Source organism: Notothenia rossii (assembly GCF_949606895.1).
Source record: "Notothenia rossii genome assembly, chromosome: 9".
Classification (NCBI taxonomy): domain Eukaryota; kingdom Metazoa; phylum Chordata; class Actinopteri; order Perciformes; family Nototheniidae; genus Notothenia; species Notothenia rossii.
The window spans coordinates 16,241,739-16,259,404 of NC_136907.1; the positions used below are offsets into that span (position 1 = coordinate 16,241,739).

The following is a 17,666-nucleotide window of genomic DNA, read 5'->3' on the forward strand; positions in this document are numbered from 1 at the left end:
CCAGTGTACAAAATGCATTAATTTGGTTATTACAAAACAAGTTCTGGGGATTGAGTTTAACCAGCCCACTCTGACTATACAAATGACAATAAAGGCTGCAGGAGATGTTCAATGTTTGGTGTGGACCTTTAGTGGCCTGAACTTAAGATGAGCTATGTTAGTTAGTCAGAGATCTTTGTGTATTTGTGTCCACACCTCTTTGTGATGTCTTATGGTGTTCCCATTTGTATAGTTCTCATAATAAAGTTACATTTTGCTTCAACTTAATGATTGGTTTTCATTCCAATTATGTGATCAAAATGTGAAGTGGGGCAATATTGATGCCATACTTTATGCAAATATTTGCTGGAAGTGCTAATAACTCATATTTAAGAGACCCTTCAAAGACAAATACCGAATTCAAAGGGTCCTTCAGTGTACATTAACCAATTAAAAGGTATTTCATGTGGTTATTTTCAGTAAAGAAAATGTACCTAAGCTAGTTCTGACAACACTTGTTTTTGTTTTTAAGTTCAGCAAAGGGTTTTATTTCTTAATTTGTTGCTATTTGTTGACTATTGTATTGATCCATGTTGACCTCTTCTTTGACCTATACCTTGCCTAAGAGTATGAATAGGGATCCTACAAATAGATTGAATCACTTGGGAGTGGGAGTGTGTGTGTGTGTGTGTGTGTGTGTGTGTGTGTGTGTGTGTGTGTGTGTGTGTGTGTGTGTGTGTGTGTGTGTGTGTGTGTGTGTGTGTGTGTGTGTGTGTGTGTGTGTGTGTTGCCTGTTGCTTAAAGGGTTTTTGATAAGCATACTTGGCAAGACTGTTCATGCTTCTGCAACAGTAAAAGTTAACTTAGGGAGATACTGAGAGAAACAACCACAAGAAATGTGTCAAAAAGTGTTCCGACAGAATAGCAGACACTATTTTTAATTCAGATGTGGTTTTGTTCATTAATATCACTGTTATTTGGTGTAACAGAAAACATAACTGCCTTTGTTGCAGCTTACAGGAACACCCAAAATAAATAGTTTAATGCATTTTTGTGGGAAGTGGTGCCTCAGGCCGGAACTTAAAAACGTTATTAAATCTATGTGGACCTCCACTCATCATAAATAATTTGCCTGGAGAGTGGCTCACTAAAAGGATCTTTTAGTGGGACACCTTGTATTGGCAAAATGATAATTGTTCATAGATTTACACATTAGCACAAGAAGAACATCTGGATTAGTGACGTCAAATAAGTAGCCTTTGATTTAATGATGTTGGTAATCCACTGTTGCATTCACCAAATAGTTTCTCTGGTTAAGTAGTAGGTGGTTTCCTGACTGTGGACATGTGCATGGACCTCTGTGTCTTATTGTGCCGCTAGGTGGAGTGGAGAGTTGCCACATGGTGACAATCTGTATTTCCTGTTTTACTGAGTCCATTTCATCATAGTGTCAGATACAGAAGGTTGAACACTTGGACACAGAAAGAGAGAGTTCCCTTTTACTGTAACAGAACCCATATGTATTTTATTTCGGGTTTTTTGACACTATTTCTGTCTTTCCCCTTTTGAAAGGTCATTTTCTGTCTAATGTTGTATGTTGTAAGCAGCTATAGTACTGTATAATGATGCAGATTATGGGCCTGTACTTTTAGTTTTACATTATACCACCTAAAATGATGACATCTAACTGATATAAATGATTATGAAATTCTCCTTCCAAATCTGTGCACTCACAAACCCGAGTCCACAAAGGCCCCTGGAGCTTGTCTTGCTTACGGGGCAAATCCACCATTTAACGCCTTTCAACTGTGATTTGCTGACCAGCTGCTGACTTGTGTTTTCATCCCGGTGGCCCATTGCCATTTCACTGGTGATTACACTGCTAAAGAGCTCCAGAGAGCTGGACAATGCCCGAGAGCTTTACATGTCACCAGTGTCATCGGTCGCAAAGAATAGGACGTCGCCATTGAACCAAATATCAGCCTGTTTACAGTGAGGGGCCTCGAGGGGCAGCCAGGGGGGGAGGGGGAGGGATGTGTGTGTCAGGGTGTGTGTGTGAGGGTGTGTCTGAAATGTCAATACCTACAGAAGACCATGGCTTTGAATGCAAAGGCTTGGTTGTGTGTTTATAGATTATGTGGTCTGAGGGTGTGTGATGGGTGCTACATACTAGACAGAGATGGTTGTTTGTTCACGGAGATACATTCCGCCATTTTTGTGTGTGTGTGTTTGTGTGTCTATGAGTGTCCATTTTTCATTTTATAACAATACCATTAAAGATCACAACCTTAATTGTATCAACAACAAAATTACCCTCATTCTTTTCAAAACTGTATTAGCTGTCACGTACCTTATAAATACAATGATTGTTAGGCAGCGGACTCCCAAGCTTCACATGTCAGAGACCCCATAAGCTTCTCAAAGCATCAACATCTGTATTATGACTTTAATATAATCTCTAATGGTTGCAGTGACCCACAGTTTTTGAAAAATGTATTTCATGCTGTCATGGTCTGGTAGAGGCCACAATTGCAACAACGGTTTCTGACAGTTGTCTACAGGCTAAAAACAAGCATACCTAATATGTTTCATATCACAGGTTTCTCCTTGTATTGACTCAAAATCAGACATCGATAAAAAACTGAGCATATGCAGAGTGATTCCATACTCAATATTTTATAAATTATGATCCAAGTTAAGACAATACTAGATTAATATACTTGATTTTGGTATGTCCTTTTATTTGCAGGATACTCCATTTGACCTACAGTGAATAAGGATGGACAAGTGAGATTCAAACATTTTTTTATGCAAGAAGAGAGGGAAACACACCTTGCCAGAGATCACCACCTTTCTAGTTTTGGGAATAATACGTTTTTTCCCAAACAGAAAATGCCATCTCATCCGATGCGCTGTGTCGGATTCTCGACTCTATCTTTGCTTGGTGCAGTGACAAAAAACGTAATTCTAAATGACAATGATGAGAAAGTAATCATTTTGTTCGCTACTGTTGTAGGTTAGAAGCTCACAAGATGCACTTTTAAAAAGGTTTTTCATAAATATAAATGTGTTCCACTAATCACGATTCGGGGACCTAAAGCTGCTTAAATGCGTTTGCTTGCTTTAAATGTTATAGTTCTAAAACTCAATGAACGTTTTAAGGATAAAGACTTAAATGTACTAGTTTTTATCTGACACTTACTTCCAAAACCAGAAATTGCAATGAGGCAGGAATCTGACATTTGTTGTTTGCTTTTCTCTACTGAAGTACTGAATGCCTGGATGTAACCTAAATGTGAGGAACAGCAGAGGCTTCACAGCGGCCTGGAGGGCTGGCCCAGTCATGTCCACACCACACCTTATTCAGTTTTTGGTTCTTAACTGTGGGATTTTGGGGGTGTTTGTTGGTTCAAGGATGGTCTTATTTTCAAAAGACTTTGTAGTGTACTGTTGAATTGTACACAATTATAATTCAAATTTCTAAGCTCATAGTTTGGAAACAGGGCAATGCAGCTAATTTTACAAAAAATGTCCCATGTATACCTTTACTCTTGTAGGTGACTTGCAGGTGAAGAAAGAAATCATGTTGTTATAATGTATCAATATAATTGAAGGTGCGAAAGGTAACGGTAAAAAGGTTTGGGAAATCTTAAATAAACTATGAGGTAAACATACCAAACAGGAAAATAATGTTCTAAAATTAAAAATCAATGATGCCCTGATAAAAGACCCTGCAGTGTTGGCCAGCTCTCTCAATGAGTATTTCTTAAATAGTGCTTTGAACATTACAAAGCTCTTCCCGCCATTTGAGGTCTCACCTAGCCCGACTGTGGATACACACCCCGTTTTTGACCTGGAGGAAATCACAGAGGCTGAGGTAAAAAATCTAATCTTAGGTTAAGAGGTTCTAAGGCTAGGGATGCAGATGATTTCGACAACAACTTTATAAAGACACATATCGACGGTCTAATAAAACCAATTACTATGCTAGTGAATCAATCTATCAGCACGAGGGAAGTCCCATCATCCTGGAAGGTGGCCACGGTGACAACGATAAGGCAATGATATCCAATTATAGACCTATCAGCATCCTCCCCTGTGTCTCTAAGATACTGAGAAATGGGTGTCAAAACTAATCACCAAACATTTAGATAAAGGTTTCGCTCCACTCCACCCAATGCAGTTTGGTTTTCGTGCTCACCACTCCACTGAGACAGCCAACTGTGTCTTTGTGGAAAAGGTCAAATGTATGTTGGACACGAGCCCATATGTAGGTGCTGTCTTCCTTGATCTCAGGAAGGCTTTTGACACTGTTGACCACCAAGTGCTCCTTACAACAACACGAAACAGTGTTTTTTGGTCAACGTTGCCAAATCCCCCTACCTTGTCAACCCTGTTGGGGCTCCACAAGGTTCAATTCTTGGACCGTTACTTTTTTCACTGTACATAAATAACTTGACTAATGTATGTCCTGAGTTGAATGTGCAGAATTATAACTAGTCTCTCAATTGAAGTATCTTGGAGTCATACCGGACTCAAACTTGAATTATAAGAAACATATCAAGAAAGTATCCAATACTATTAAATTCAACTTGCTGAATTTTAAACAAATTAGACCTTTCTTAAATGTCAATGCTGCTAAGTCATACCTCCACTGTATTCTATCCCATATTGAATACTGTTGTACAAACTGGTCCTTTGCTTGTGCCACAAACCTGAAACCAATAGAAAAGCTGTACAAGAGAGCTATCAAAGTGTTTGACAGAAAGCCATATTCACCACCACTGTACCATCCTTGAAAAACACAATTTCTTGAGTTTTGACCATTTTAAGTATTTTAAATGTGCTTGTTTTATAAATGTTTACATGGACTGGCCCCTCCTCCCTTAGGGGAATTCATCCACAAAAAACACACTGGACGGTGCACTAGGTCAGAAACCAGGGGAGACTGTGAAGTCCACTGCAGACGGACCACTTTTGGACAAAATGTACTCTCCATTAAAGGCAGCTCTTTGTGGAATAGCCTCCCAACTGAGATACAAGATTGTCCCACTCTCAATAGTTTTAAAGGTCAACTCAAAGAATGGTTGAGAAACAAACAAACGTGCAATCACCGCTAAATGCACTTTAATACAGGGGTATCTCCTCTTGCACTTTATTTATCTCTTGTATCTTCTCTTGCACTTTATACGTCGTTGCTGCTATATTGTACTGCCATGTGGTAAATAATTGTGTATGCTGCCCTTGCTCTTTTTGCATATTATGTATTTATTTTTGCTATCTTTATAAATGTCATGTTCTTATACAGTATGTTGTATGTGAGGGACTGCGGATGGAAATTAGCTCAAAGCTAAAATCCGGCATGTTTACACTTGAAGCCTTAAGTGTTCATTAATGTGCATTGTCCCTGTTCAAATAAACGATTACATTAAATGAAATAAAACAGTGGCAGTATCATGGGTGTATCTTTTTTACCTACTACCACGCCCATCATTCAAGCTCAGAGGAGTAGCAACCATTGCTGCACCCTTCATAATAATGCAACTATTTACAGTATGCGGTAAGAAGCTACACACATATTTCAGGCTTCAGTCATAAACATTTAAGGAATCCTAGAGGCCATTTGCAGCAACAAAGTCTTTATAAACTCCCTCTGCAGAGAAGCCCCTGTGCTGTTTGTCAGTACCTCGATACACTTGTTTATGACCAAGGCAAGTGACTGGTTTAAGAGATATTCAAACCTTTTCAAAATCAGAATACTGACCGCAGGTTGTTGCTTAGTCGTGAGAGTGACACTTGTGTTTTTATCAACTTGTGAGTCTGAGTATGTGTGTCATCACAATGAAATGTGTTCCTGGAGAAACCTTCTGTAGTGTAAACTACAGAGGCGGTTTTAAATACTTTATAAGTCTCTAAACATATTTGCTCATCATGATAGCATTGTAACCCTGTAAAGATACAATCGCAAAACTACACAGATGTGTAGTTGATTTAAAAATGTGGGCTGATAATGAAGATGGGTATAGTTCATCACCTCCTGGGTCATTTGCGCCGGACCTCTTCTCTCTAAAGTGCATATTTATACTGTGTGTTTTTATACTGTGTGTGTATTCAAATATATAAAGTGTAGAATTTTCCACAAGGTGAATATTAAAAAAAAGCAGGAACACGTAGGTGCCTGCAAACCCTGACTCGCATAGGCCAAAGCAATCGCTTCCACAATCCAGTGGGAGAGCCGTTGCTTGGTAACGGGCTTGCCCTTCTGAGGGTTAGCCCAGGATATGAAGAGTTGGTCACTACAACGAAACTCTTTTGACCTGTCCATATAAGTGCGTAAAGCACGAACTGGACACATAGTAGTTTGGTTATCTAGGCACAGCTGTGTGTGACTCCCTCTGGTACACTGGTATTTGTTTTCCTAATGTAGAGAGCATTGATTAATTAATAAACTACACACTGACTCTAGATCCTGACCAAATCCTTTTTTGTTGATCAAATGTTTTTCAAAAATGTATTGTATATTATATAACAGCTGCACATCACAGACCGGAGTCTCTGCTACTGTGGACCACGAAGGAGGCGATCATCATCCCCATCCCCAAAGACCCTGCATGGCATGGAAATCTCCACCTCCTGGAACAATTCTACACCCAGCATATGCTCCCTGTGTTAGCCAGTAGAGAGGAGGACATTTAAATAAACATACTCTTAACACCCTCGGACTCTGCGTTGTGTTTCGTATGTGTGATGGGGTGTTATGCAGAGGGGAGGAAAACAGTACACAGCAGATTGGGATTGTGGTGGAGATGCTGAGCATTTATTTAATTGTTGAATGTAATTATTATTATACTGCGTGCTTCTTAGTTATTCCATCTTTTGCTGTAACATGGATATGTATGTAACTCTATATTTACTTGTTATCTACCACACTTCCTTCTACATCATACACCATCATTATACATGGTGTATATAGGATATATATATTTATACATATCTGTAAATTGTATAATTTTATTTTTCGTATTTGGGATTTCTCTTTTGTCCACTCAAATACACTTGGCCCTTTCTCTTTTCCATGTGGTAAATGGCAGCTGCATATTCTGCTTTTCTCATCTGGCTCCCTGTCTGCTCGTCTACAATGAGACAATTATATAATTAATTACCAATAATCATTTAAACCTGTTATTACCAATATTTCACAAATTCTTCATGTAAACTTAAGAGCATAGCTGTATGTTGAGTATGTCAACTTTGCTTGGTTCATCTTACTGGGGGGGCAGCTACATGGATGTCGGTGCAGTCCACAATAATTTTGCAGTTGAAGGCAGAATTAATTTATTATTGACTCAGAATGAAGCACAACTTCATGTCATACAATACATTGACTTTATTTGTAATTGTGTAAAAAAATATGAGCATTGATTAGCAAGCAGGACCTGCAGGAACAGAGAATGGTGATGGATGGAGCTGGGAAGAGAGAAGAATAAAGAAAACAGATCAACTTTATTATCGGATATTAAAAATTCAATTTCAAAACAAGTTGCCGCTCCTACAGTTTTCTAGTATGTAAAGATGATTTCACATGACCAATGCAAAATATCACACTCAATACATGTGTGTCTCTGGGGGGTGCATTATAGGGTGGGTGGATTCCCTGACGCTGACGTCAAGATCACCAGCCAATCAGGATTGGCGTAATGAGGTGATGATTCTGTTTGCTCCGCGATGAGGCGCATCCCATAGTGAGACATCGAACGGAGTATTATGAATGAGAACTAGAAAAAATATTAAAAATATAGTATATATAAATATAACATTATTTGCATTGCAATTATGTTTTTGTATTGGCTAAAGCCTCATTAATGTGTAATTGTATTGCATTTGACTGTTGTAGGTGTTTAAGGGTTTTTCCTACTGTTAGCAATGTATCATATTCTTTAAGAATAAGCAAATTCAAATTGAATAAAATGTAAAGATGTGACGATACCTCACCTACCTGGAATGAGTCTAGAGAAGCCTCAATGTTTTAGGTAAATTCCACCTCAGAGGAACAATGAACCTAAAACACTGAGTAGCCTCTCAAACAGCACAAGTTAATCACTCTGTTCTTTAAAAACAAGTTTTAGGTTGAGCCACGTGGAGGATGTCACTGAACACAACACACATGCATTCACACCAGTTCGTAGACTAACATCGGAAACACACACTTAAAATCGTATTTTGCTATGATAAAATAATTTAGCTTCAGAATAAGAGCTAAAACACACAAGACTGAGCGTGAGCGCACACGTGCAGCTACGGTATGGACACGTGTATACCGTGTAGGAACAGTGAAGAGGGTTAAGATGCTTTTTTAATCTCCTTTCTCACACATTTTTTAAAAACTGAGTAGCCTTCAATACACGAGTGAGGGGCAAACAGTTGTCAAATCATAGAAAGTTTTTTTATGAACAACTAATCGGAGTAAAAGCTTGTGTTTTGAACTGATTGAATGAGGTAACGTTGATTTGAGGGTGCGTTCAGAGGGCTAGCCTGACGTCATCCTGGCTCCGGGCTGCATTCAAGACCGTAGGAGAAAAAAAGTTAAATTACGGGTAAGTAGCCTGTCTGCAGTAAAAGTCTAACAAATAAATACAATAGCCTTTGTGCCATTATTTACAACTATTAGTGTTTGTGTGTGTGTGTGTGTGTGTGTGTGTGTGTGTGTGTGTGTGTGTGTGTGTGTGTGTGTGTGTACAACCTTTTACTTTGTTTCTCTATGCGTTGTCTCACAAAAACATGCACACTTCAAATGCAAGGACATTTAATTAAATCAAACTATTTTAGGGTGCTTGTACTTTGGGCTATACTTGGTTATTCAATATAATATTAAATAATAATGCAATTTAATATTTCAACTGCACTGCCTACATCTGACAGCTTTACTACTTAACTTGCAGTTTAATATATTTCTAATAATACATGTTTAGCCTATACATGAGACAAAATTGTACGGATAAAATCCCGTAACTGTTGTATTAATAACACTTTAAAACATATAAAACATGTCAATGCATACATAAATATAAACCATGATATCACTTATATAACAGTTTAGGCCTTCTGATTGAACGTCACCCTCCTGAGTAACTCCATCCAAGTTTTTTTTGCTGTATTCTTTTAAATGGTAAATGTTTACATAAAATAGCTTTTTAGGGTGGTTTTATAACTTGTACTTAATCATCTGAAAAAGGCTGCTTATTCAACCAATGAGAGTGGTGTAACATTACATAACAACCATGTGTTAGAAAACTGGCTTTCAAGGTTTGATATCTATGACTGATTGTGAATAGTGTTCTGGTCATGTGTTACAGTGATAGGCTAAAGTAGACCTTTGTGTATCTGCCTGGCAATACGAAGGAATCACCGCCTCACACACAAAGAAAGCTGTAATCTCATCAAATCACACATTAAAGATGTGACGGTGATCTTCATGGGTAGCCTACTTTGGTTTTCTGGAACTAAAGTTGCTTTCATGTGCTGTTAAGGTACACGGGTAACTATTTAGTTTGTTTTGGTCCGTTTGTTATTCAAATATTTACATTATTTAAATGTGTTAAGCTAGTTGTGGAAGTTATAGTTTTATCTAGATATAATCCTGCAGAATAGGACAAAATAACAACTTATTGAATTAAAAAAGGGAGCATTTTCTCTATAAAGTAGGTGGTGTTTGTGAGGACACAACCTACCACCAAAACAAGAAACACAAAACACCAACAAAGAAATAATTGTTTGTGGGGGCCATAATAAAGTGGCATAAACAAATCTTTAAAAAAAAAAATATATATATATATAGGTTACTACACGAAATAAAGTTGTTTATCAGAAATATACGCTCTTGTCATTAATAAACTATCCAGCTTGAATCGACAAGACACTTTAATGCTGCCAGAAACTGGGAATTAAGAAGTTCTACTACGAGGAAGGGCTTGAAGGCATCATCTCGACCTGACACAAAAGCGCACTCCCGGCTTTACGTGGCTACGCCCCCTGTTCACCGTACGTGCGCGTACCCTTCTATCGCGTGGTGAGGATCATCCATATTGCTGCTAGTGGTGGAGATAAGGTTGTAATCCTGCGAGGCCCTCGGACACGTTTCTTTATATTTATACGTGTTTTATTTCGGCACCGAATGCTCTGCGTCTAGACTGAAGCTATTTTCGTCAAGGACCGACTGAGGAGCGCAGACTCCGCGGAACAACTTCACATTTCCTTGAAATTGAAGGGGAATTCGGGCCGTGGGGAGGACTGGTAATCCTGAGGGGGGGAGAAAGACGGCGGTGGGAAATGGCCACTCAGGTGGAGGCTCTCCTGCCTGGCAACCCGCTTGCTAAAGCGGCGGAGCACGGTAAAACGATCCGCGGTGAGCCGGAGGAAGATGAGGGCGGCCGGGGCGACGGGGCCAAGCGGCAGACTGGTGTCGCCGAGCAGGGGAGCTGCAGCGGCGGCAGCAGCCCCGGGCAGGGAGGGACCTCGGAGGAGCAGACCTCCAAAGAGGAGAGCAAAGGAGGTTGTGACAGCGAAGATAAACAAAACGAGGAAGGCGTTAAAGGCAGAAAGGAGTTTACTGAAGCTCCACCGCCCAAGGTGAACCCGTGGACTAGGAAAATGAATGCGGTGACCGTGGTCAGCGTGAATGGACAAGCACACCACGGTTGGTACACCCTCCCTTACATGTTGATTGTACTCGCTGTCAGTGTTGTGTCGGTGTCGGTCCTTCCAGGTGTGGTCACAAACAATGACTGAGCAGCTGTCAAAGAAAGGTCGGGTAGCATTTTATTAAAAACCAAAAGAGCAGAGTGATTGCATAAACAAGCCCTGTCTGTGGTCGCCCCCTTGTTGCACCCTGCAAGCTGGATATATTTGGAGTTAAAGCTCCCTCCCTCCTCATGCTAGGGAAGGCTATTCCTGGAGTTGTGGACCCATAGGTGGCTGGTTGCATTAAAACAAAAAAAGATCACACCCATTTAAGTTGCTGAATGTCTAACATGTATTTCTAAATTGTAAATACTTGTAATCACATGCCAAACAATGGCAGCCAAACATTCGGTCCACCTAAGGTGATAGTGTGCCCCCCACCCCCAATCAATACTTAGAACAGTTTTAGGTGTAATTAGGGGAATCTGCTTCGAGTTTAAGGACACGTTGTGTTGTCGTGCAATGGTTGTAAAGTTGCTGGGTTGGTGCAGACTCGCCAGAATCTGTATTTACTTTAGTTCATCCAGTTTGTGTTTATTTTCTGGCAATCTTTTGAGGTATAGTACGCTTATTTTAACAGTGTCACAGTGCATGGTTGTTGGGTACGTTGTACAAGACACTAGTCAACTAAAACGTCCTCATTTGTAACCTGCTCCATCACCATGCTCACCCTCCCTGTGTCTTATCTTCTGCCACACACACCCAATCAGCCAAACCCTAGCTAATACACTCCCTGTGTTTGCAAAATATTAAAACCGGCGCTTACTAATGTTTACATGTGTGTTTTGAAGCCCTCTTTTTCGACACATAGACGCACCACAAATAAACGACACATCCGCCCATGTCTCGCATTGCATCAATTAGAAGAAAAACCACGAGCTTGCCGGCTGTGTCGCTGCTTAGCCAGCTAACAATAGCACGACTACTCTTTGGCCTAGTGCTTCGTCAAGCCCTTTCCACTCAGACATTAGCTTAGCTTCCAAGTTGCTACTGGGCAGTCGCTTCAGACTCTGTGCAAGGCATGACATCCCTTTAAGTTTTTTTAAAGCTCAAATAACGAAACTTAAACATTGTCCAACATGAAACATCTGCTTGTTTAATCGCTAAAAAGGAGCTGGCTTGTTGTTAGACATCACGTGTTTACTCCACGTGTTCCCCGAGAGAAAGGCATGGGCGATACTAGCTAGCTAGCTAGCCACTTAGCAGGCTAATTGCGTCGGATTCGTGCAAAGTCAGAGACCAGTTAATATTTGAGGTGGTCCTATGTGAGACATTTTGTGTGTTTCGTGGGTAATATCCCTGTTGTCACGTATTGTCTCTGTTGTCAGCGGAAAACCGGCTCCTGTCTGGTTGTCCACCGAGCTAGCCACCGTGAGCTTGGATGCTAACAAGCAGGTTTATGAGAGTCATCATGCCTTATGCTTGAGCTCACTAATCTGGGCTTCACAAATACAACATCATTATGTGTTTTTCATTAAAATAAAAATAAAACAGCACATGAAATGTTTTACATTAGAGGTGGATTGCAAAAATTAGGGTAATTATAATCGATTGTGTCGAGGGATTATTGGTATTATACAAGCTCAGCTCTGGCAAAGCAACGTGGTGTTTCCTCTCACAGCCATGTGTGAGCTTTTTCATGGCCAGTGTCAGTTTTGGAGTCAGGTTATTCTGACCCTGGCCTGTCAGCAAATTGTTTTGTCTTTTTGTTTGCCAGTTGGTTTGTTTGCTCGCTTTTACTGATGTAGAATTTAGGGTACAACCTGTACCCTGAATCTGGACCAGTCTGTGAGGTTGGGTGGCTTGTGCTTGAAAAGCTGTCACATCAGCAAGTAAACCTGGCCGCCTGCCAGATAACCCAGCACTTTGTGTATGTAGCATTCAAAGAACTAAATGGGTTGGATGCTAATTGTAGGCTGCATTGTTGACTGTTTTGAGAGCTGTTTCTTTTCTTGTTCATGTGATACTAAACCATGCCTACTTAGAAGTTATCATGGGTTTATGGTTTGTAAGCATTACAATAAAGGTTGTGTCCTTTTTATTAATATTTTGTAGAGTAGATGTAAAAGGTAAAGACGTGTAATTATCACGCGGAAATTGATCTGGTGTAGATTGAACGTCTATTGTTTGAAAGATGGCTTCCACAGATAAATTATTTTCCTAGAATGTTTCGTTTTGGTCAAAATTAAGGATATTCATATTTTGAACAGGTAAATTGCTCCCTAATCTGTCATGTGTACTCGGTGTGTCCTTGAACAAGTCCCTGAACTCCTGCCTGGATAAGAACACCAGCTGAAAGGCTGAAAACGTATTTCCATGGCCCAGGCAGCTTGTGTAAGGATCACAGTAGAAGTCATCCTAAATGGATTTGGACTAGATTGATGGCCAGTTGTATTTCTCATCTTAACTAAGAGGTGAGGTACTAGCTCCTTTTTTACATTTGAGTGTCACTTAGGTCTGATTGAGCTTTGGCGAACTTTCAAGGCTCTTCGATGTCCAGCTAGCCTGAGAGTTGGTTAGCCCATATAATAATGATAATTGGCTGCAGTGAGGGAGCTTAATGTACATAAAGTATTCAAGAAGTACAATGTACAGACTCAATACTGCCGTTAGCCCTGCTCGCCCAGCAACTGCTACAGTTTATGTTTGAAGTGTGGGCAGTTGCGGATTTTGTCATACACACTATTGTCACTTTTTGCTACAACATTACATAAGCCATTTCGTGATTAGTTCAAGCTTACACACACGGGAGATCTTCTTGCCTCAAACCCTTGAACTATGTCACACCCAAAATTTAAACTATTTAAAGAGCATCTTGCAGGTTTTTATTTTTCTACATTTATGCTTAAACTTGCTTGAAAATTACAATTAAAAAAAGTGAATGCAGGATTTTATATGTTTTACGAGACATAAGGGCAGGAATTCAGAGGGAAAGGAGCAATTTTGAGCTCTGCTCTTAAAAATGGCTTTTTTTTAAGGTCATACGTCAAATGCGTCATATTGCATCACACAGGGGACACATCTCCGCTCTCTGACCGCGGGTATAGTGGAGTTGCGTTGAGTAGAGCGGTTGTGTTTTAAGGAGCTGGTATTTTTCGGTAGTTTTACATTGTATTTCACCATTTGTAATCATGGTGCAGTATTGTGTTTGTGCAGGTTGCACAAATACCAGCCTGTCAGGAAATCGAGTCCACAGTAAAAAGGACCGGAGCTAGCGTTCGTTCCTGGGTGCGTTGTGCATCCACCTCCCTGCAGCACATACTCTCCACAGCTTTATCAGGAAACCGTATTACTTCTCTCTCCCCTCCCCCTTCGCTGCTCTCTCTCTCTCCCCTCCGGTACACGGCACCGTAAGACATAGTGTGGAGTTGCATAAGGTAACGCTGTGGTGGCTGTACTGCTCCAGCCGTCTCCTTTGTGTTTGTTTGTTTCCCCCTGTCTGTGTTGTTTGTGTGTGCGTGGTGGCTGTCACTCCTGGCTCCCGGCTCAACCTCCACTCACGGAAGTGAAAATGTCTTACAAAAACGACGCCAGATGTCACTGTAGTGTATATTTCTGTATATTTTTTTGAAAATCTAGTGTATTCATCATTTTCCTACACATTTATTCACAGGTGTCTTTAACCTGGAAGTTGCTCTTTAAGGTTGTGTATAGGCTCCAGCCTACCTTCACCTGTGTGTGATAACTACCACGCTGCTGCAGTTGGCCAGTTCTTTTTTCTTTTTTTGCAAAGCTGAAGCCAAAAGAAATGGTAAGGCATTAGAGAAAAACCTTTATCATTACCTACGGGTAACATTGACCGGACCAATCCGTTTTCTGAACAGTTATACTACTCAGTGTATTTTGGCTCTAGAGGGAGTTGATGGTGAATAAGTGATAAATGGAAGCGTTGCTTTTACCCACCTTGTTCCAGTTGGTCAGAACAAACGTACCAGTGTCCTTTTTATTGGCATGCCCTCATAAACATTTGATGTAATTCATTCAGTTGGCGGACAATGCTGAAATGTCCTGGCTGTGGTTTTAAGCAGTTTTGTTGGGTCAAAAAACCCAATTTGCCAAATGTAATAAACATGGTCCAATCAATCAGTGCTCAAAATTTACTTTTTTCTGCCTGCAAACTGCAGCCACTTTGGTAATGCAAATAGGTTGCCCGTCCTGCTTAGGCACCTGTTTTTAAAATGGCCCAAATAGCCCCGAACATGCCAGTGGTGTTGCTACACAGGCTTCGGATAAGATAAACCAGAAAATCAAGTTTGAGGTGTAGTTCAAAAGGGGCTTATAGTCATTTTCAGGTTCATACTTGTGCAGTGTGAAAATGTACCTCCTGTTAGCAGTACAGAAGACTTGCACATAAACACAGCCAGCACATCGTCTTCAGATCCTAACCATGTTTAATAACTCAGATGTTTTGCATTTTGCTGAAGAAGGGTTTGAGGCTAATATTAGTCATTTTCTTATATTTTTTTATTTTTATCTCCAGCATCATTGAAGTCTCCGGTTTGGGAACATTTTGGTTTCGCAGTTACGTACAAGGATGACGGACAAAGACAGGTGGACCGAACCAAAGCTGTTTGTCGGCATTGTTCAACTAAAATTGGTTACGCGGCTGGCAATACATCAAACTTGCACACTCATTTGAAAAGGCATCACCCGAACGTAAATATCACCGGTACCAAAAGAAAAACAGACTGAAGTGCAAACCCAACTCCCCCCTAGCATTTAAGCCTCCACCACTCGCAAAAAGTTCAGACCGAGCCAAAGCTATTACAAACGCCAAATATCCTTAAGTTGCCATGTTAGCAAAGCGCTACCTGGCTGTATCTGCTACCTCTGTCCCTAGCGAGAGGGTGTTCTCCACATCAGGAGACATTGTTAGTGCCAGCAGATCTGCCCTTTCGGCAAGCAATGTGGACAAATGAATTTTTCTTTAAAAAAACATGAAAATGCAATGACAAGCAAGTCATAATGTCAAACTGGCTGCTTAGGTATTGGTACAGTATAGTTCAAATACAGATTATTTCAGTTCATCGAAATGCTACACCTTAATGTTTATTTTATTATATGTTGTATTTATTTGAGTATGTATTCACAGTTTAATAATCATTTAAATTTTTTTTTTTTTTTAATGTTTTGTGATTATTTTTTCTGCTGTACCGAACCGTGACCTAAAAACCAAGGTACGTACCGAACCAAAATGTTTGAACCGTTACACCCCTAATAAATGTAAATATCGGTTGGGCTCCATACATTAACATTTTTTAGCATAATGCAAGAACCTTAGTTAATACTTGCAAATGCGGCCCTTTCTGTTTGAAACTTTGGCTCTAAAGAGACTGTTGACTAAAAACTTCGATCACACTTATGTGATTTTTGACTTGCTTACAATTAGAACCACCTTTTTATGTTAATTAAACATCTCGACATGAATTGTGAATTAAAAAATGTTCGACATGATTAGAGCAATTTAACTAGACCCTCCAGAAAAACGCTGGCAAAAATCCTTGATTATGCGATTAAACATGCAGGGTTTTTATGTGATTTTATGCGTTGAAATTGCAGAAAGTTGCGAAAAATAATGGATTTTTAAAAACATATTGGGCTGTCTTATTTATTCTCTCTCACACACAACCTGCCACTAACGTTACATTCAATGTTTATTTATTGTAAAAGCAATTGGGCTATTTTAATCACACTCTCTCACACACACACACACACACACACACATACACACACACTTCTCCGCCTCATTCTGTTTTCATTTACTCGTTCGTTATCTGACCAGCTTCAATCTTGTAGGCTACTCACCTCGTTTCTTGTAGCCCTCGAAAGGGTTTTGGAGGTTGATGCCTCGGTTAACGTGCGTTGTTTGCTTTCTGCTGCTGCGGACAAGAAAGCCATTTTCGAATGTTTGAATGAATCAAAGTGGGTCGTCACCGTTGATTTTCTCTTATGCTCCAACACACAGTTGCACGGGGTGTAGAATAGTTTCCCCCCACTTTTTGCCCGGTCTTTAGCAGAAATGTTCGTCGGTAAATGAGATGGATTAGATTTTTTAATCTTGGTGTTTTCTCTCTCGTGTGAGTTCCACACGTTCACTCTATACAGTGTTGTTTACATTCTGTGATGCGCGAGCTGATGACGTCGCGTCATCATCATCACTACTTCACGTCAAGACGAGTTAACTTTTTTCCCCCTCAACTTTGTGTGAAAAAGTGCGGGGATTAAGCGGCCTTTTGATAAATATGCGGTCTTTTAAAAATCTGTGCCATTTAATGCTACTGATGAATTCCTAATCGTCATTGGTCCTACAGATCATTGAGTTTTTCATCTTTGCATGTTTCTTGTTGTGAATGCAAAACCTCCATCCTCAGTAATTTTATACTGTAAAGGCCCAGATACACCGGCCCGAAATCGGCAGTAAATGGGAGTCAGGCCGAACATGAGCGTGGGCACGCCCTATTCGGAGTGGTGTGCGCCGCACCGTCGGGTCTTTTCTGCCGACCTGACGCCTTTTCTTGCCGAGTCGAGAACACCACCGGAAGTCGAACAAAGGGATAACACTGATTGGCTGTTCAGCTAGCGAATCAGTGCATGAGAAGCGTTAACGGAAGTGAGGGAGGTAAACAAATGATTTAACACAAGCGTGAGTCCAAGGGCTGCTAGCTCGAGTACCTCCCGTTCGCCCTGCTCCTGTTTGTTCATGTTTTCAATGGACGAGAGTGAAAATGGAAAGAAAAACGCTATTTGTTGTTTGTTTATATCACGGAGTTTGTTCTTCTTCTCTGTCTTCCGGTTGTTCCGGTTGTTGCCTCTTTTGAATGATGAATACACACTACCGCCGCCTGCTGGTAAGAGTTATTGCCACTCACGCATGCGCAGTTCATACGTGCTCGGCTCGGATTTGCGGTGTGTTCCAGTGCGCGAAGTCGGCAAATACGCAGGAGAGTCCG

At 40.4% G+C, this 17,666-nt stretch overlaps 1 protein-coding gene across 2 annotated transcripts in view; it reads left to right on the plus strand.

Annotated features, from left to right (window-relative positions):
- The first annotated feature begins 10,176 nt into the window (after positions 1-10,176).
- larp1 (La ribonucleoprotein 1, translational regulator) overlaps positions 10,177-17,666 on the plus strand; it is a 52,714-nt gene continuing 45,224 nt past the window's right edge. For both annotated transcript variants that reach the window (XM_079650275.1, XM_079650276.1), the window contains exon 1: positions 10,177-10,672. In XM_079650275.1, coding sequence (XP_079506401.1) covers positions 10,306-10,672 — 367 coding nt within the window. In that variant the 5' untranslated portion in view covers positions 10,177-10,305. The remainder of the gene's footprint in view (positions 10,673-17,666) is intronic.